The sequence below is a fragment of the Myiozetetes cayanensis genome, unplaced genomic scaffold (genome assembly GCF_022539395.1).
Source record: "Myiozetetes cayanensis isolate MyiCay16 unplaced genomic scaffold, myiCay2020 scf1, whole genome shotgun sequence".
NCBI classification, from domain to species: domain Eukaryota; kingdom Metazoa; phylum Chordata; class Aves; order Passeriformes; family Tyrannidae; genus Myiozetetes; species Myiozetetes cayanensis.
Window position 1 is genome coordinate 146,607,050 of NW_026086604.1, and position 16,620 is coordinate 146,623,669.

General features: G+C 48.9%; 2 protein-coding genes across 3 annotated transcripts in view; both read right to left on the minus strand.

Annotated features, from left to right (window-relative positions):
* Window positions 1-411: 411 nt before the first annotated feature.
* LOC126642080 (solute carrier family 22 member 13-like) lies at window positions 412-7,794 on the minus strand. Of its 2 annotated transcripts, none has more exons than XM_050319408.1 (10): window positions 7,404-7,794; window positions 6,290-6,393; window positions 5,798-5,952; window positions 5,051-5,219; window positions 4,601-4,721; window positions 3,899-3,993; window positions 3,384-3,598; window positions 2,798-2,906; window positions 2,441-2,647; window positions 412-1,960 (listed from the first exon to the last, which is right to left on the minus strand). In XM_050319408.1, the coding sequence occupies exons 1-10, from the start codon at window positions 7,773-7,775 to the stop codon at window positions 1,918-1,920; spliced, it is 1,590 nt and encodes a 529-aa protein (XP_050175365.1). In that variant the 5' UTR covers window positions 7,776-7,794; the 3' UTR covers window positions 412-1,917. The 2 variants fall into 2 exon arrangements, with proteins under 2 accessions (XP_050175365.1, XP_050175355.1); XM_050319398.1 differs by having other exon boundaries at window positions 2,441-2,651.
* Window positions 7,795-9,181: 1,387 nt separating this feature from the next.
* Window positions 9,182-16,620, minus strand: part of OXSR1 (oxidative stress responsive kinase 1) — a 90,129-nt gene continuing 82,690 nt past the window's right edge. Inside the window, exons 14-18 of the mRNA XM_050319421.1 lie at window positions 14,964-15,037; window positions 14,078-14,130; window positions 13,632-13,700; window positions 12,675-12,739; window positions 9,182-11,833 (exon numbers count right to left, since the gene is read on the minus strand). Coding sequence (XP_050175378.1) covers window positions 11,759-11,833; window positions 12,675-12,739; window positions 13,632-13,700; window positions 14,078-14,130; window positions 14,964-15,037 — 336 coding nt within the window. The 3' untranslated portion in view covers window positions 9,182-11,758. The remainder of the gene's footprint in view (window positions 11,834-12,674; window positions 12,740-13,631; window positions 13,701-14,077; window positions 14,131-14,963; window positions 15,038-16,620) is intronic.

A 16,620-nucleotide genomic window follows, 5' to 3' on the forward strand; every position in this document is an offset into this window, starting at 1 on the left:
CCTCAGCAGTGGGAAGGCTCTGATACATGAATTGGGGTCTCCTCCAAAGGGGAAATGGAGGCCAAAAGGTTGTGACCTGAAATACAGACAGGCCTAAGTGAGGGTGTAAGAGCAGGAGCAGGGCCTCACTCCCATTTCTGACATAGGAGTGTCCTAAGAAAGGCTTGGACATTAATTGGTATGTCTTAGCAAACACCTCATGGAGTCTCTGGCATGGGCTCACCACTGGGACCTTCAGCACCATCCCACAGCCCTCCAGCCACGGCTTGGTTGGACAAAGCTTTGACAACTGGATGGTCTTTAAGGTCCCCACCAACCCAAACCACTCTGGGATTCTATGAAATGGATCTTCAGCCTACTGGAGGCATGAATGAGATGGAAGCAGAAGTACCTCAGCTCTGCTTGGGCACCTTTATTTACGAAATGAGCAAAAAGAGAGAGTCTCAGAGCACAATTCCCAAAAGAAGACGTGGTTCCCTCAGTAACTGTACATTTGGCTCCAAGCTCTTCCCCCAGCCTTTACCTTCCACGCCTTGTTTTCCATAAAAGCCTGAAGGAGGCAGCCCACAGCCTTTTCCAAGGAAAGAGTGCCCTTGGGCAAAGGACTGAGCTCCTCTGTCCTCAGGGCACTGCAGAGGAGAACCACAGCACATCCTCTGAAAAGCAGTCCCAGAGAGAAGAGGGCACCACAGCCAGTCCCCCCTGGCAGGACATTGTCACGTGGCACCGATTTTATACAAAACTCTCTTTTCATCAAACTGCATATCCATGAGGTACTTTGGTCCGTGGAAAACACGCGGGCATCACAACAGAGAGAAGGAATATTCTGTTTTAAAAGCTTCTTGACATTATCAGAAAATAGCCTTTGAGCTGTACAACAAAGATGGAGCACCACCACGTGCAACTTCCATGCTTGGTCTGTACCAAACTAATGGAAAAAGACTGTTATCTTGAGGGACAGGAGATAAGAGAAAGGTAAGCACAGGAAATACACCTGTGGTTTTTTTTTCACAATATAAGGAAAAGTGCTCCTAAATCATTTAAAGACAGAAATGGATAAGCCAAGAAGGAATAGACTAAAACAGAGTAGAAAAACCTGATATTTCCCAGAAAGATTTGCACTTTCTTCTGAGAGCCCAGCTGCCACAACATCTCAGTTTCCTGAAATGGACCGATTAATTTGGTCCTACACTGCAGCCCAACAGCACCATTGCCCGTGCCCAAAGCACCACAACAGGCATCAATTTAAAGCCATCAGCATAAAGGTGAAAATTCATCTGCCTGTTAGATGTCCTTGTTCCCTGCTTGCTGTTTCTTCCATCACATCTTTTTTTTTTTTTTCTCAGCTGAGTATCTCAAATTTTAAAGAATAAAAAGGAGTGTTTTTATGAGAGAGATCTTGCTAGACAGACAAGATAAATCACTCCTTTTTGCGAGAGTGAGAATGTTCTCAGTGCTGCATCTGCTCCAGCTCTCTTGTTAGTGAGCACAGTTCTCTCTTGCAACTCTATTCAGTGCAGGTGTCTCACTGGACAGAGTTTACAGTCTCACCTTCCTGGAGACAAGACAGGAAGAATGAAGAGAAAACGTCCCCATCCTGGTTTTTGATTTCTTTGGGTTTTTTCCCCTATACGAAATGCACCCGATTTTCTCCAGCGGGAGCACTGCTGGACACCAGTGACAGGATGCAGTGCCTGAGGACCAGCTATAGAGGGAGATACAGGAAGGCAAAAAAAGACAAGGAGAGCCAAGAATTGGCAGTGATGGCCTGAGTGGTGGTGGTGTCCTGTGGTGGAGACCCTGCCTGTCCTCAGTGCCCACACAGCACCCGGCTGCCTTCAGCTACAGACACCTGCAGACCCAGCTAGAAGTAAGTGGTCTTCGTGCACTCATTGACTTGGACACCATCCTTTCCTTTCACCTGTCCGTTCTCAGAGCTTCTGGTGCCACTTTCGCAGACCTAATGAAAGGAAAAAGGGTGTAAAATGGTGTAAAAGCTCAGAAAGATGCCCTGTGAGCTGATGGCAGCCGTCCCCGAGACAAGCAGCCTTCAGCAACCTGGATCCTAATCCCGCCTTGTTCTCCGGGTGCCTGTGGACACCCTTCTCCCAGCAGGGCAGCAAATTGCTTTGGAGTGCAATTCCACCTGATCCCATGGGAAATGGGGGTGGGAGTTATGAGAGGCTGAAATCCAGAGGGCATGACAACGAGGCACCAGCCCTTCCCTGAGGAGGGCAGAGTGAGGCAAGTGGAGCACCAGCCATTCTATCCCATGGACAGGAACGAAGGGATGACAACCATGGGCACGGTTATGGGGTCTCCTCGCCTACCTCCACAGTGGGGAAGTCCCACTGCCTGCCCTCCCACCACTGTAACCCCCTGAGAACCTCCCAGCCCACGCAATGTGCTGGCACCCCGTGTCCCCGCAACAGGAGCCCACCTCAGTGGGGGTTTGTCCGTCCCCCGTGTCATCCGGCAGCTCCGTGTCGCGGGTCTCAGGCAGCAGGACACAGAGCAGCCCCCCCAGCACGGGGGCACTCCCGAAGATGGCCATGGGGATGGCCCCGTGGAACTGCCCCAGGAGCCGGACCAGCGGGGCCAGGACCCCGGCCAGCCGCGCCGACATCGAGCACAGCCCCACGCCGGTCTGCCTGGGGAGCGAGGGGCAGCGGGGGGCTGGGCAGGGACCAGCCACCCCGGGCCACTGTGGGACTGAACGTGGCCATGGGGGACGACCTGAGCCGTCAGCACCACCGGCCATGGCAGAGGGAAGCCCCGGTGTGTGGGGAGACCTCACCTGACAACCGTGGGGAAGAGCTCTGCCGTGTAGACGTAGGAGGTGGAGAAGGAGGCTGAGGCAGCAAACTTGCCAATGGTAGCCAGGACAGTGGTTGCCACGGGCTGGTCTGAGGGGAGGAGGAGAGACCACTGCTATGGGATGAGGGAGGGCTCAGCACCGCTCACAGCTGGCCATGGGGATGCACAGTGACAACCGTGTCACCTGCAGGCACCATCACCTCCGACAGTGCCTGAGCATGGACTGAGCAGCTCGGGCCTAGTGGCACCTTCAGCACACTCTGCATCCAACATCTCACCTCCCCAGGTATTAATTTTCCCAGAGGACAGCTCTGCTGACAGGTGGCCTACTGGGCTCAACTCTACCCTCTGCTTTAATGACTGGCAAGCTCAGGTTTGCTGATTGGAATGGTCCCTAGGGGATTAACCAAGTCCAACATGGCCATGGCACCAGGGACAGCTCAGGCCCTGAGGAATGAATCCAGCCTGGCTGGGAGAACAGGACCTGCACCAGCAAGGAAAGGGATGGGGCTCTGTGGCTCCCTGTCCCAGAGAGTGCCCTCTCAGTAGGGAATGAGGCTGTTCACCTTCAGGGATGCCAGTGATGATCAGACACACCAGGCCACTCAGCAGCAGGAGAACAGTCTGGGTCTTCCTCCTCCCGAACCACTGCAGAGTGAAGATACAACCAACACGGGCTGGGATTTCCACTGCTCCAAAGGCCAGCTGGGTCAGGTAGATGTCCAGGCCAAAATTTGTCACATTCAGACTCAGCCCGTAGTAGACAAAGCTGTTCACAAACCTGAAATCAAGGCAGAGTGGCTCTGAGCACATCTATTAGCCATGAGGAAATGCAATATTGATCTCCAGTGACATTTTGACCAAGCCACAGCACTTCTAAGGGGATGTAAAACCAGAGGAATACCAAGGGACCGCCAAAGGTGGAAGTGCTATAACCTATCCCACAAACCACAAAGCGCCTTAAACAGCCAGAAACAGAAACAACCATCAATAACACTCAAAAACCACAAGGTGAATGACTATCAATCCCTTCTTTTCTTCACCTTGAAGTATGGAAAGAGGGGAGCAGGGAATGTCTTACCAGGCACATGACATGATCAAAGTCACCTTCCGGAGGTGCCTCTTCCGAAAGAGATCCAGAACACTTCCAGACTTGATCTGTTTCTCAGGCTTCAACTTCAAAATAAAGGAAGTCAAAGAGTCAAAGCAGGCAAAGGTAACCCATGGCCAGCTGCTTTTCCATCCGCAGTCAATGGAAAGCCTCAGCAAGTCAGGCTGCTGACCCTCACAGCTCTGGGAGGAAGGGCAGCCCCATGGGGGGCTCCTGCCTCTGTGCTCTGGGTGTCCAGCAAGGGGTTGGTGACCAAGAGGTTCCTCAGGAGGAACATTTCCCCAATGTGGGAGCTTTGGGGTGGGCCAGGAGGTAACTCCCCTTCTGGCATTTATGCATGGAAACGCACAGACTAAACAGAGACCACATGCTCATGACCCACACTCCTGCAGTCCTCCCAGGACAAAAGCCAGGGAAGCATTTCAGTCCTTTGCACAGCCCAGAGTGGACTGCAGGAAGCTCCAGGCTGAGCCTCAGCAGAAGCTGTGCCTCTTCCCTGCCCTCGTCTGTGTCCATGGCAGCCGGAGCTGGAGTCCCCCAGTGATCCCCAGCTCCTCCCCAGCGGGCATGGAAAGGTGCTGATGGGCTGGGCTGAGCTGCAGGGGCTGTGCAAGCCCAAGTGCAGGGGAAGTCTCTGCGGACACGCAGCGGTTCCTGTGCCCGGACAGGTACCTGCTCCAGGAGTCCTGCCGGGAGGCTGCACTTGTTGGTGGCCGCCGCCTTCTGAAGGAGCTTCTTGGCTTCCTCCATCCTGCCTTTGGTCACCAGCCACCGAGCTGACTCTGGGAGCACCCTGCCGAGGAGGGGAGCTCAGCACACGCTGCTCTGACCCGCGGAGCTCCCCCACAGCCCTTTGCCACCACACCCACAAGCAGTGGGCGTCCCATGGGAGGGGCGGGTCTAAATGCCCTACATTTGGGCTCCAAAGGCCACATTTGATGTTATGAAGCAAAGCAGCTGCTGCTCTCAGCAGTCCAGTGGCCCAGGGAGATGTGCTGAGCTCTGCAGAATCTCCTGTAGCATCTGCACTGTGATGGGAAAGACCCATCCTGGTGCTGAGCTGCTGCTGCCTCCTCACTCCCACCCTTCACACTGCAGGAGCTCTGTCCACATCCCACTTACCCAATGAAGAAGAAAAAGGCAAATATAGGAGCGCATCCTGCAATCTCCAGCAGCCTCCAGTTGCGAATCCCGTAACTCAAGCCAGCCAAAATCATCTGTCCAATGGCGAAACAGCAGTGAGAGGTAAGCACTGCCTTAGGCCGGGAGGAGACGCCAATCCATTCTGTGGCTGCAAAGAAGAACAAAGGCTCAGAGTCATCAATATAAATGATTTCCCCTGTAAAAAAACATGGTGTTTCCCCTGGAGAAGAGCCCTCCTGGAGGTGAGGATTAGAGACCAGCAGCTGGAGCTCTGGCATCAGTCACACATGCAAGTCACCAGTGTTACATGGGATGCATCACCTCTCCATACTGCCAGAGTGTCCTGGTCCTCTTCAGGAGGATGTTAAGCTCAAATATGTCACATCTTTGATCTCAGAGTCCACAGAATCCCTGACTGGGGCAGAGCTGGAACCCAAATTGATCATGTCCCAGAGCCACTGGGTTCTCTCTCTGCACTGGCCTCCTGAGCTGGGACATTGTCCCTTTTCCCTCCTCTGAGCACAGGCAGGGGAGAGATGCTCCCTGTGGTTCTCACTCAGGGTTGAGGAGATGCCAAAGTGCCAAAAAACAGTGCAGAGCACAACCTGTCCTTGCTGCAGTGTTTTTTCTAGTCACACATGATGATTTTTATTTCTTCATAGACATTTCCTATTGCACCTTGACAGGCCACATCCGTCTGCCTCGGGACAAGGGCATCCCACTCACCTAAGGTCAGTAATGTCATGGTGATCCCCGACACTGAAGCCCCCACGACACACCTGAAGGCCATGTACACATAGAAATGGGGCACAAAGGCAATTGCCAGACCAAACAAGCCCTGGAGGAAGATGGAGATCAGAATGACTGGCCGGCGGCCGATCCTGCGGAGAAGGAAGACACAGTCGGTATCTGCAGAGACCCTGTGGGGATGGGGAGGAGCCCAGCAGGTTATGCAAGTGATTTTATCATCCTGGAGGGTGATAAGGTTCAGACTACACTCTGGGTTGAGAAGTGAAGGACGCTGTGCACACATGCTGTGTCCCCCTCCCTTCCCTTCCCTTCCCTATGTGGCCATGTCCTCATGGGACCCGAGGACTTTGGTCAGGGTCCCTGTGAGTGAGGAGCACTGACAAAATGCACAGGGTGCAGCGTCCAGAGAGGCTCAGACCAGAGTGCTGGCTTTGCACACACCTTGGGTGGGTGGTTGTGTCTCCTCACCTGTCACTCAGCGGCCCAAAGATCATGGATCCCAGGAACAGCCCCACCATGTAGATGGACTGGGCAATGTCGTTCAGGTCCTTCCTGTCACACACCAGGTCAAACTGGAGAAAGGACAAACAGATGCTTTTGGATCTCCCCCTCCCAGGATGTGATCTCCACAGTATGCACAGGGCAGACAAGTCAGAGGTGGGACAAGTCCCTGGGGTACTCAGTGGTGCCCCTCTCCCAGGCACTGGGACCTGCAGGAGTCCCCCCTACCCAGTCCAGGCTTCCCCAGGGGAACCTCCTGATTAGCAAATTTTGCTTCAGGTGGGACTGGGGACAGAAGTCCCAGCAGTTTGATTCCTCCCAGGCCTCCTGCCCTCGCAGAGGAGAAAGGATTCCTGGGACAAGCAGTTCAGCAACTGCCAGTGACCATAGGGCATCTATAGAAAGGGTAACACAGGGGGGATCATAGAATCATAGAATGGTTTGGGTTGGAAGGAACCTTAAAAATCACCTAATTCCAACCCCCTGCCATGGGCAGGGACACTTTCCACTAGACCAGGTTGCTCAGAGCCCCATCCAATCTGGCCTTGAGCACTTCCAGGGATGGGACATTCACAGTTTCCCTGGGCAACTTGTGCCAGTGCCTTGCCACACTCACAAGAAAGAATATTTTCCTAATATCTAATCTAAATCTACCCTCCTCATCTTAAATTAGCTTCTTCCTCAGCTACCAGCTTCCATGCTGGGGGTTGGACTAGATGATTTTTAAAGGTCCCTTCCAAGCCAAACCATTCTATGATTTTAAGTTAGAAGGTTACCCCTTGTGTGCAGAGGGGTAGGGAAACCCAGAAGGTCGCACTAGGAGTGATTCATCTCTCCACTGGCTCTGACACTGGCCCCTCTATCACAGCCTGCTTTGCCTGCAGCCTCTCCAGGAGGACCACACCCGGGGCTGGATGGTGGAGCCAATTTCCCCAAAATACATGTGATGCAAACCTCAGCCCAGCCCAGCCCAGCCGCACCATGGTCAGGCAGCAGCTTTTGGGGAAACCGCAGGACAGGGCAGCGGTTTGGGTGTCCCATCCCTTCCACGTCCCCATCACCTCAAAAAGGGACTACAGACCTCGGTCAGCAGGGATGGTGGCTCTGCTGAGGGGTACACCCAGCCACTGCTGCACTTCTGCGTGGTGTTCAGGCCGTGTGCCACGATGGAGTCCAGGTCCCAGTCCACTGGGGAGTACATGGAGCACTGCTCGTACTGCCCGTCCGCATCCCGGGGCAGGGTGAGGTTCAGCTGCTCTTCCTGCGTCAGGTTGGGGCCCACAGCGAGGATCCAGCTGGTGTCACAGTGGTGGGGCACATCCAAAACCATGAAAAGCTGGCAGAACTGGTGGAAAGCCACGCTGAGGCAGGGGATCAAGGTGAGCAGCACCAGGCATTTCTGAAATGGCCCAAAATCGCCAATTGCTTTCAAAATTTCCCCGACGCCCGACATTGGTAACTGTGTCTGGAGCAGGACAGTGCTGGGACAGACTTCCCAGAGGGCGGGAATTAATGTTTAAACCTCAGATAAGCTCTGCAGTCGTAGGCTGTCACCACAAGTACACCATGTAATATATTAATCATCCCTCTGCCACCCACGAACATCCAGGGCTGGCTGGGGAAGAAAGACCCCGTTTCAGAGAACTTGGGCCACCCCCTCTGCCAAGTGGCATTGACAGGGGAACAGGCTCTTCTCCACAGTGACTGCAAAGGCTGCATTTGCTGAACCATTTAGAAAAGCAAGGACCAGAGGGACCAAAAGCCCAGAGGAATAAAGGGATGGGCAGAGCCTCAGACAAGGAAGGGCAGTCAGTTCACTGTGGTCCCAGGTGATGGAAGTTGCCTTTTCCTTCATTTTTGCAACTTCCCCGTGCAACCACAAGCAAGTCAGGCATGGCAAGTCCACCCTTCCCACCAGTTCTGGCCCACCCCACAGAATGGTGAGGGTTATATGCAGGAAGACTTGAAGAAGTACAGGGATTGGAGAAATTTGACACAGGGCAACGCTGCCTGAGGCAGGTTTCACAAATCTCAGCTCAAATGCCTTAAACTCATAATGGAGAACACGAGTCAAGCACTGTTCAGGTCATTCCCTGATGGAGGAACAGCATTTGCCTGGGACCCCTTTGAGATGTTCGTAAGAGGAGACAGGTTTCCATGTATTAGGAAATACATTAAGGAAAAATTTCCAAAAGGACCTCCTGTGAGAAATACTAGGGATTTTTTTACTTCTCAGGCAACATTTCCCTTCACTTCTAAAAATTTGTGGAAGGTGAACAAGAAATACTGAAGGAAAACAAAGGAAGATACCTCTGGATCACGTCTGCCCCCAAGCCTCAAATTCAGACAGAACAATTATTGTGGAGGTGGAGAGGAGGGAATGCAGTTCATGCTCCAAATGCTTCTCAGGGTGTAAATCATCCCACTTTAAAACAAGACTGTGTCACCTTGAGGTGTTTCTGGACAGAGGAAGCTCATTCCCAGCTGGCACAAGGCATGCAGACCTTGGAGCAAATCTCTCAACTGCAGACAAGCCCTCAGAACAACATCTTAAGAGCCCTCCTGGCTCCACTTCTGCACACAACTCCTGCAGAGCACAGAATCATCCAGGTTAAGAGTTGAAATGGACCTTAAAAATCATCCAGTTCCAACCCCTCTTCCTCTAGATCACATTACCCAGAGCCCCATCCAGCCTGGTCTTATCTCCCTTTCCCCACCAAGTCTTCCTGGGGGTTGTCAAACCTCCCACCACCCCAAACAGAAATGCCCAAGGGGTTGCAGACACCTCTCGGACAAACCCCTTCCCCAAGACACACCATCCAACCCAGTGACATAAAAGCCACACACCAAACACCTGGCAATGGACAATTTGTTCTTTATTGATTAAAAATTAGAGACATGCAGTAAAATACAAAGTCCAAAAAAGGAAAAAAAGCCTGAATATTTTACATCTTTCATTATAATCTACAATACACCAAAGTTGTGAAGAGGATCCGTTTTCATTAACAGAGCATTGTCCTTAAAAGTAGGAACTAACTTAAAATTACCACCTGCTTCCAGGTTCAGATTTGCACAAAAACCAAATTCTTAATGACACCGGAAAACAATTATGAACAGCATTGGCACTTACTGGAACAACATCAGAAAAGACAGTTGTCTAGCACTGTAATAGCCCAAGTAAATACTTTGGATCCCTACCCAAAAGATCTGGAGATCTATAGAGCAAAACCCATCCATTTCTTCCTGACTTATTTTCTCCATTAAAGAACTACGGAGCCTTGGGTTAGTGTGAGCTCAAGCTCTCTAAGTCCTGGCTTTGGGAAGGTGGGGAATAACAATAAATAGATGCTGCATTGTTCCATTTGAGCAGTTTGAGTCCTACCTTCCTCAGCACCAGTACACAAATGAACAAGGAGGTCCCCATGGCATGCAGGCAGAGGGGGAAATAATACTGTACCACGACTACCTCGTCTCTGTATCCTAAAGGTTTCCAGTAAATCCATACTGAGCACAGGGTGACACGAAAATCACAGTGCCAGCCTGCTCTTCCCAAGCCAAGCAGCTCGGCGGGGGATGCTGTGGGGAGTGCTTTGTGTCACACAACAGGGAATAGTGCCAGAGGTGCCACATGCACTTGGCCAAACCCAGCTATCACCAACTCCCTGGTATCAGGCACTCACCTCCTGGGCTCTTGAGAGCATCTGCTCAACAACCTGGGATGCCCTCGCTCCCAAATCCTCTTCCTCCTCTCCCTCCCCTTCACGCTCACCAGCCAGGGGGCTGCAAAGAGCCCATGGGGACACACCCAATATCCACCCAAGGCTAAAAGCAACAGGGGCGGTACAAAAAGAACATGCACCATTCCGGAAGCTTCCACAGCTGCTCATAGAGAATAAGATATAAATACAGATTGTTCATCTGAAGACTTGGAAATGAAAAAAAGTCCTAATTGAACCTAGTCATTCCACTCTGTTTCTGCATTGTTTGTGGCTGATGGAAACAAAACGCGTTTCCATCTGCGTGGTAAATTACAGACTTAACAATTTCTGTGTAGAAAACACTCCAGAGCCAAGAGCAGTTACAAAGGCCAACTGTGAAACAGTAGGAAAAAAAAGAAAAAAGAAAAAAAAAAAAGAGTCAACACTATTTATTATTCACATATTGCATTACAAGTGTCTCTTATCAAACTCAGAGCATAATTTATATTATTCATGTAGAAACTCAACTCCAACACCACATAGAAAGAAAAGCTAAATACGTGTGTGACGGGGTTTCAGTGACATCCTGATCAAACGAGGAGGTGCCGGCCCAGGCCGTCAGTGCAGGAGGGCACAGCCCGGCGCCCGCTTGCCCAGTACAACCACTCTGCTGGCGATTCTTTATTGCTGTGAAACACGACAGGGACGGTTCCACGGGTACCACTTTGCGAAGGACTGGGAAAACACCTCGGGAGGACTCGCTGCGCAGCCAGGCATGGCGGAACTGGGCTGGAGGAACAGTCTGAAGTGCATGTTTTCCAAACGCAGGGTGACACAGATCTCCTCTCCCTCTGACCACGGGTATTGTGTGTTCATCATCTGAAAGACCAGCAGCAATGCCTCACTGGCCTGCTTCAAGAATAGACTACATCTAAGATGCAGGATGAAAGAAGTTTTGAGGAAGGACTGCTTAATGTAAATTAAAAGGTTCAGCCCTCATGCCACGCCTGGCACTCATGTGGAGAGAACCAAAATGGTAAAAAAAACAAAAAAAAATTAAGGCAGTTTACAAAGGGAAGCTGACTTCTAACACCTCAAAAGTCAAGGAACTTCTCAAAAACACAAACACAAGGGAAGGCGGCTCTCCCTCCTGTGGGTTAAGACTCAGCTTGCTTTCTCAGGTGCAAGCATTCAAACCAGCAGTTTTAGAACACACAGCCAAAGAGAAGCAGATTTCTCAGCACTCCAGGTGACCCAAACAACATGTACATTGGTGTTTCAGATAGAAGGAGAAGCAGGTAAAGAACAAAAAAAAAAAAAGATCCGTTCAGTATTAAAACTTGTGCAAAAATAGCAAGTGGAAAAAAAAATGAAACCACATGTAAGCAAACATTTAGGCAAGATCATCAGAGCAGTGGAACCCCCTGCTTCGTACTCAGTAGTATTTTTCTTTAAAGTAAGGCAATAATAAAATGAACATGCAGGCAATGACGTGTTGGGTCTGCATGTTTGAGATGACAGATACAAAAACATGAGAGTTGTTTACAAAAGGTGTAAACGTCATCGGTAATTTCAGGAAGGTTTGTGATCCTATTAAGGAAAATGTTAAAGCTTCTAGGAAGGGGGCTGTAGTTCAATTCTTTGGCAGTAGTGGTTTTTTTTTTTTTTAGGCTAACAGAAGCATTACGAATATGCACATGTGGGTTCTCAGTTGGGAAACATCTCCTGGGACCATTGTTTAGCTGATGCTGAGCTGTGCAAATCCTATAAGTTTGCCATCATCGGGGATCTCCGAGCCTTCGACGCCAGACGCCTGAAACAAGGAAGAGAGATCCAAATAGCAACACACGTGCTCTACCCTCCAGTGCAAACCACAAGAAGGTGTGTCAGGGTGTGGGGAGGGAGGAGACACGGGGCAGCTTTGCACTGTATTCAGCAGCTCACACTGCCTGAAGTTAAAACTGAGAGCTTTCATTTTCTTGCCTTTTTTTTTTTTTTGAAGTTACAAAGGGCTGGGACTGAAGTTTTGCCAATGTCTACTCTGACTGGGGCTACCTGCAATAACTGGGGCAAAACAAGTGAAAACTCCCTACAGAAAGAGCAAAAGGTAACGGTACTTACTGCTTCACTCCCAGTAACCTTAGCCACTGTAACTACCTCTGAATTTCATTTCCTCTCAAAGATTCACCTGCAGTTCTCTCAGCTCTCCAAGCCTATCTGCTCTCAGTTTTGCCTCACACTTCTTTGTTTTCCTTTTTTCTTCTTCATTCCCTCATTTCCTCCTCAGGAACAATGTCATCTGGACCCTCCTCATTCTCCTCCTCCAAGAAAGGAGTTCCTGCAATTCTTAGCCCTGAAATATTTCTGTAAGTGTATATTCCAAGCCCCCAGAACACCCCTTTGTAACATTTTGATACGTTTATCAGCCAGGATAAAGCAATGCTTTTATTAGCACATCATCTCACACTTATTTAACCCAGGTAAGGAAGGAGAGCAGGGAGCCTGTACTGCCCACAGTCAGACAACCAGTAGGAAGCTCTGGGAGAGAAGGAGGATTTAGAGTGCATACATCAGATGCCTGCAGTAGACATCTACATGCAATGCCTTCTCCTTGCAAGGGACAACTTGCTCAATTAGGGAACAGGAATAAATACCAGTTTGAAAGTGACGGATCTGTTTGCTTGGGGCTCTTCCACAATTTTCTGCAAATTAGCTGCAACTGAAATCACACACACACACACAAAGAAAATGGGCAAATATTAGGACAGGCTAGAGAAAAGCATCCCGAACTCATCAGCCCTCTTAGCAAACTTTAAATTTTTACAATTATTAAAAAATGTTTAGGTCTCAACTAGACTCAATCTCCTTAAGTCTAAAGCTGTAAACTGTGAAAATGCTGCCATTATTACGCTGCTACTTTTTCAGAGGTATTTATTTTTCCCAGGATGTGGTGGGATTAGTAGTACTAAGCTGCCCAGCTGCACCTGGAAATCCAGTTAATTTTGCACTACCAGCCTTTCCACATCCTGCTGCCTGTGCATAAGGAACACTTTTGCTTGCTGTAGCTGAAATACACTGGCAGTGCTGACAGTTCAAAAGCCTCAACTGCTGCAGAGAAGGACAGGTTTGTTTAGCAAACTGCTGTCTGAGGTAACTGTTCACCCCCACACGACTCGTGCTGCTGCCCCAGTGCACGTGCACCTCGCACTTCCCGCCCCAGCCCTAATCAAAACCCCAAGGCCTGGCTGAGGCCAGTCTCAGACCTGTCTTGAGCAGGACCCGTGAGCAGGACAGGCTTGTGCAGCGATTTGGCAATGCATCTGTGTCAGATGATAATGATTTAGCTAATGCATCAATTAGACTTCATTCTGCATTACAAGGAACATTTGCTTCATAATGTTTCCAATTAAATCATGTTGTTGTGAACTGGGGGTTGCCCACATGTACTGGCACAGAACTGTCACCACTGGAACTGACAGCAGTTGTGTAGAGACTCTGGGGTACAGACTCAAGGCCACAGCAAACTCTCCTAGCACCCACTAATCTGGTCATTTTAAACATGCAAAAAAGGACCTGAAATGGTTAGAGCAGAAAAAATAACATGTTATTACCTATTACCAGATCTCTGCCATCAACAAGCCCTGCTGAAATGAGCTCCTGGGACACGCCGTCCGCAGTATCTGTTGGGGAGAAACCCAAGGGCCGTCACCACAGAGCAGAGATGGCTCAGCTGATGGAGGCATCACACACAAACCTAAAGGAGCTGGTACAAACCTGACAGCAAAAGTGTTCTTTACAAAAGACAGATAATAGGGTGCACACCAGGTGCAGTCAGACAGCTCTGAGCTAAGCTGTGAATTCACTGGAATTCACTGGAATCCATGAACAGTTTTACAGGAAGGGTCTTCTCAACAGCAGAGCTCCAAGCTCAGCCACAGGGAGCCCTTTAGGAAGGCACCATGGACAGACACTCACACAGGGGTTCCATACACACAACTGCACAACACCAAACACAGAACTTCCCCTTCCCGCACACTGCAATGTCCCACCAGCTCACCTCTCCCTGGGGTGAATTCAAATCGAATGTCATTGAGCTCTTTTTTTGAATTCCTGGGGAGAGAAGAGAATTTTATATAGAGAGGCCATTGTATGATCAGTGCCCAAAAGAAAGTGCTGTCATTGAATAATCAGTTTGTGAAATGAACTCATGGCATCCTTCCCCCTCAAAGGAAGAAACTAATCACTTGGGTTTGCATATGGAAGCAGCTCAGCCCACCTCCAACCAGGATAGCTAAGTGCCACCTCTCAGGTGTAAGGCCTCGTTGTTCCACTGTCTCAGCAACTCATATCCATCAGCAGATGCATATCCTTGGAGCACGTGCTTCAGAGGAGGGAAACACCCACTGTCTGCAGATGCACACCCATTACAGAATGGACTGGGAGGTGATGCCCAGAGGCCCCAGGCCAAGAGGATGCCTCCAGGGGTGAGAGCCACGTTCCTCCAATGAGAAATGTCAGTGTGTGAAATGAGTGTAGAAAGATTTTGCCTATTTGTAGGGACACAAACCAGAATCCACTCCTTGAACTGTGTAAAAGCTGAACTGACTGAAATCTGAAGCTTTGCCATATGATCCAAGCACAAGGCAAGAACCCCTGGATCCCTGATCCCCCTTAGGGAACCCAGTTAATCCCTCCTTCCCACCCCATTAGAGTTTAGCAATGTTTATAACAAATATCAAAACCTCTTCCACGCTACAGGTTTTGCCAAACTGAAGTGGCTGGGATAAACTGCTTTTCTGGGTCCTGGCTTCAGAAGAGTGGTTGAAATCCAAGCTGAGACAACATATGACCACCACCCTATCAGTTAGGAGGTAGAAAAGTCTGCCAGTGTCCCTCTGCACACAGGCTCACTTTGACAGAACAGGCCAGTTTTGTGTCCTTACCTTAACCTTAGTACAAGGCTGATGGGGACTTTCGTGTCTTCCTGTACCGGAGCTGCAGCAGCTGCAGGTGGGGCCTGCAATATAATTACATCATTTTAAAGCAGATTAATAATTCCTTGTTCTGGTTTTAAAACTAGAGATAACTTTGATCAACTATAGATACAAATAAAAGTTTAACTAGCTTAACTTGGAATCACCTACAGTGAAAAAAGAGATGGGACTAATGAAACGGGAGAACTTCACACTTAAATAGTATCCAAGGAGAGTCTCTGCAATTGTCTTGAAAAGATTAAAAGCTACTAAACTTTGAGAAATGACAAAAGGGCAGGAGACTACAGAAGTGCTAACTGTAAAAAGACTGCTTGCTTTGCATTAAAACTTTGGGTTTTAAAAGGCTTTTGGGTATTCAAGACCTCCTGTGTTTTAAACCCTGCCCCAAACAGCTGATTTAAAAATCTGATATAATTGTGAAGAGTACCTAGGAAATAATTTAATTGCCAGATTAGCATAACTCTAGGTTACTTTTTTTTTGGTGAAATCAAAGGCTTTAAGAGCATCTAACAACCATTTTTATAGCTGCCTATTCTCACTTCTAAATTACATCTGAATAATTACATCTGGAATGTGTAATCAAAGCATTTTATATTGGTCAGCAGCAGTATGAAAGATGCAGGAGTTGCCCATCTTTGCAGAACTCGTGACAGTTCCAGTAAAGGACTAATTGTTAATCAACATCCATGAAAAAAGTGAAACAAAACAGAGAAGGGTTGGTCTCTTTCCCAACTGTACAAGTCACCTGCACACTCTGAGGCAGGGATTTTACAACTGTAGCAACAAGACAGACACAACACTAGGCTGATAATTTAAGCATAGAAGTCTTGACCAAGATTTTTTTTATCTAGGTCACTTGCTTTTTCATGAGAGGAAAAAAAAAATAACCCTTTGTTTAAGACAAGTATTTTGCTCCCCAGTGCTCTTGGGCCAGCAATGCAGCTCAGGGCTTCTGATCACAACCTGATTGCTGTTGAAGCTTTACCAGGTCACTGAAAACAAACAAGGGTTCAAGGAGAAGCCCAGAGCTCTGCAAAACAGTAACCAGCAAGTGACAAGAACCAGAGGAGCCATAAAGAATAACACACAGACACGAAGAGCTGTAAAGAACAAATTGACAATAAAGAGGTATAAAAAAAGCATAGTGACACTAAGAGCTATAAGGAAAAACACACTGATACAAGTTCATGAAGTTCATCTTAAGACAAGCTACCAACAACTAAGCTATTGGGCACCAGTGGCAGGGAGGAAGATACTCTGCTAATGCAAACCAAAACACTGTCACCAAGACCAACACTGCTGCTTCATTTTACTGAAAGGGAAGTCCCAGCCTTCACTGCTCCTGGTGTTTCAACTGTTGCAAAAAATCAGGGATTAAACACTGGACCTTTTTCAAGATATCTGAAGGGCTTTATTTAAGTATTAAAGCTTGGCTACATTATCTAATGTAGCCAAGAATATGTCAGACCACAACTCCACTGGTTTTGTGTAATGACTAATGGATTGTCTTTAATGGGTTTGTAATTGGGAACACAGAATCACAGAGTGGTTTGGGTTTAAAGGGACCTTGAAGATCATTCAGTTCCAACCCCCTTGCCATGGGCAG

Coding starts and splice junctions, on each gene's coding strand:
- LOC126642080 (XM_050319398.1), bottom strand. CDS start 7,775: ATGTCGGGCGTCGGGGAAATTTTGAAAGCAATTGGCGATTTTGGGCCA. Junction 2,907..3,383: donor CATCACTGGCATCCCTGAAG/GTGAACAGCCTC, acceptor TCCTCCCCTCAG/ACCAGCCCGTGGCAACCACT. Junction 1,961..2,440: donor ACGGACAAACCCCCACTGAG/GTGGGCTCCTGT, acceptor TCCTTTCATTAG/GTCTGCGAAAGTGGCACCAG.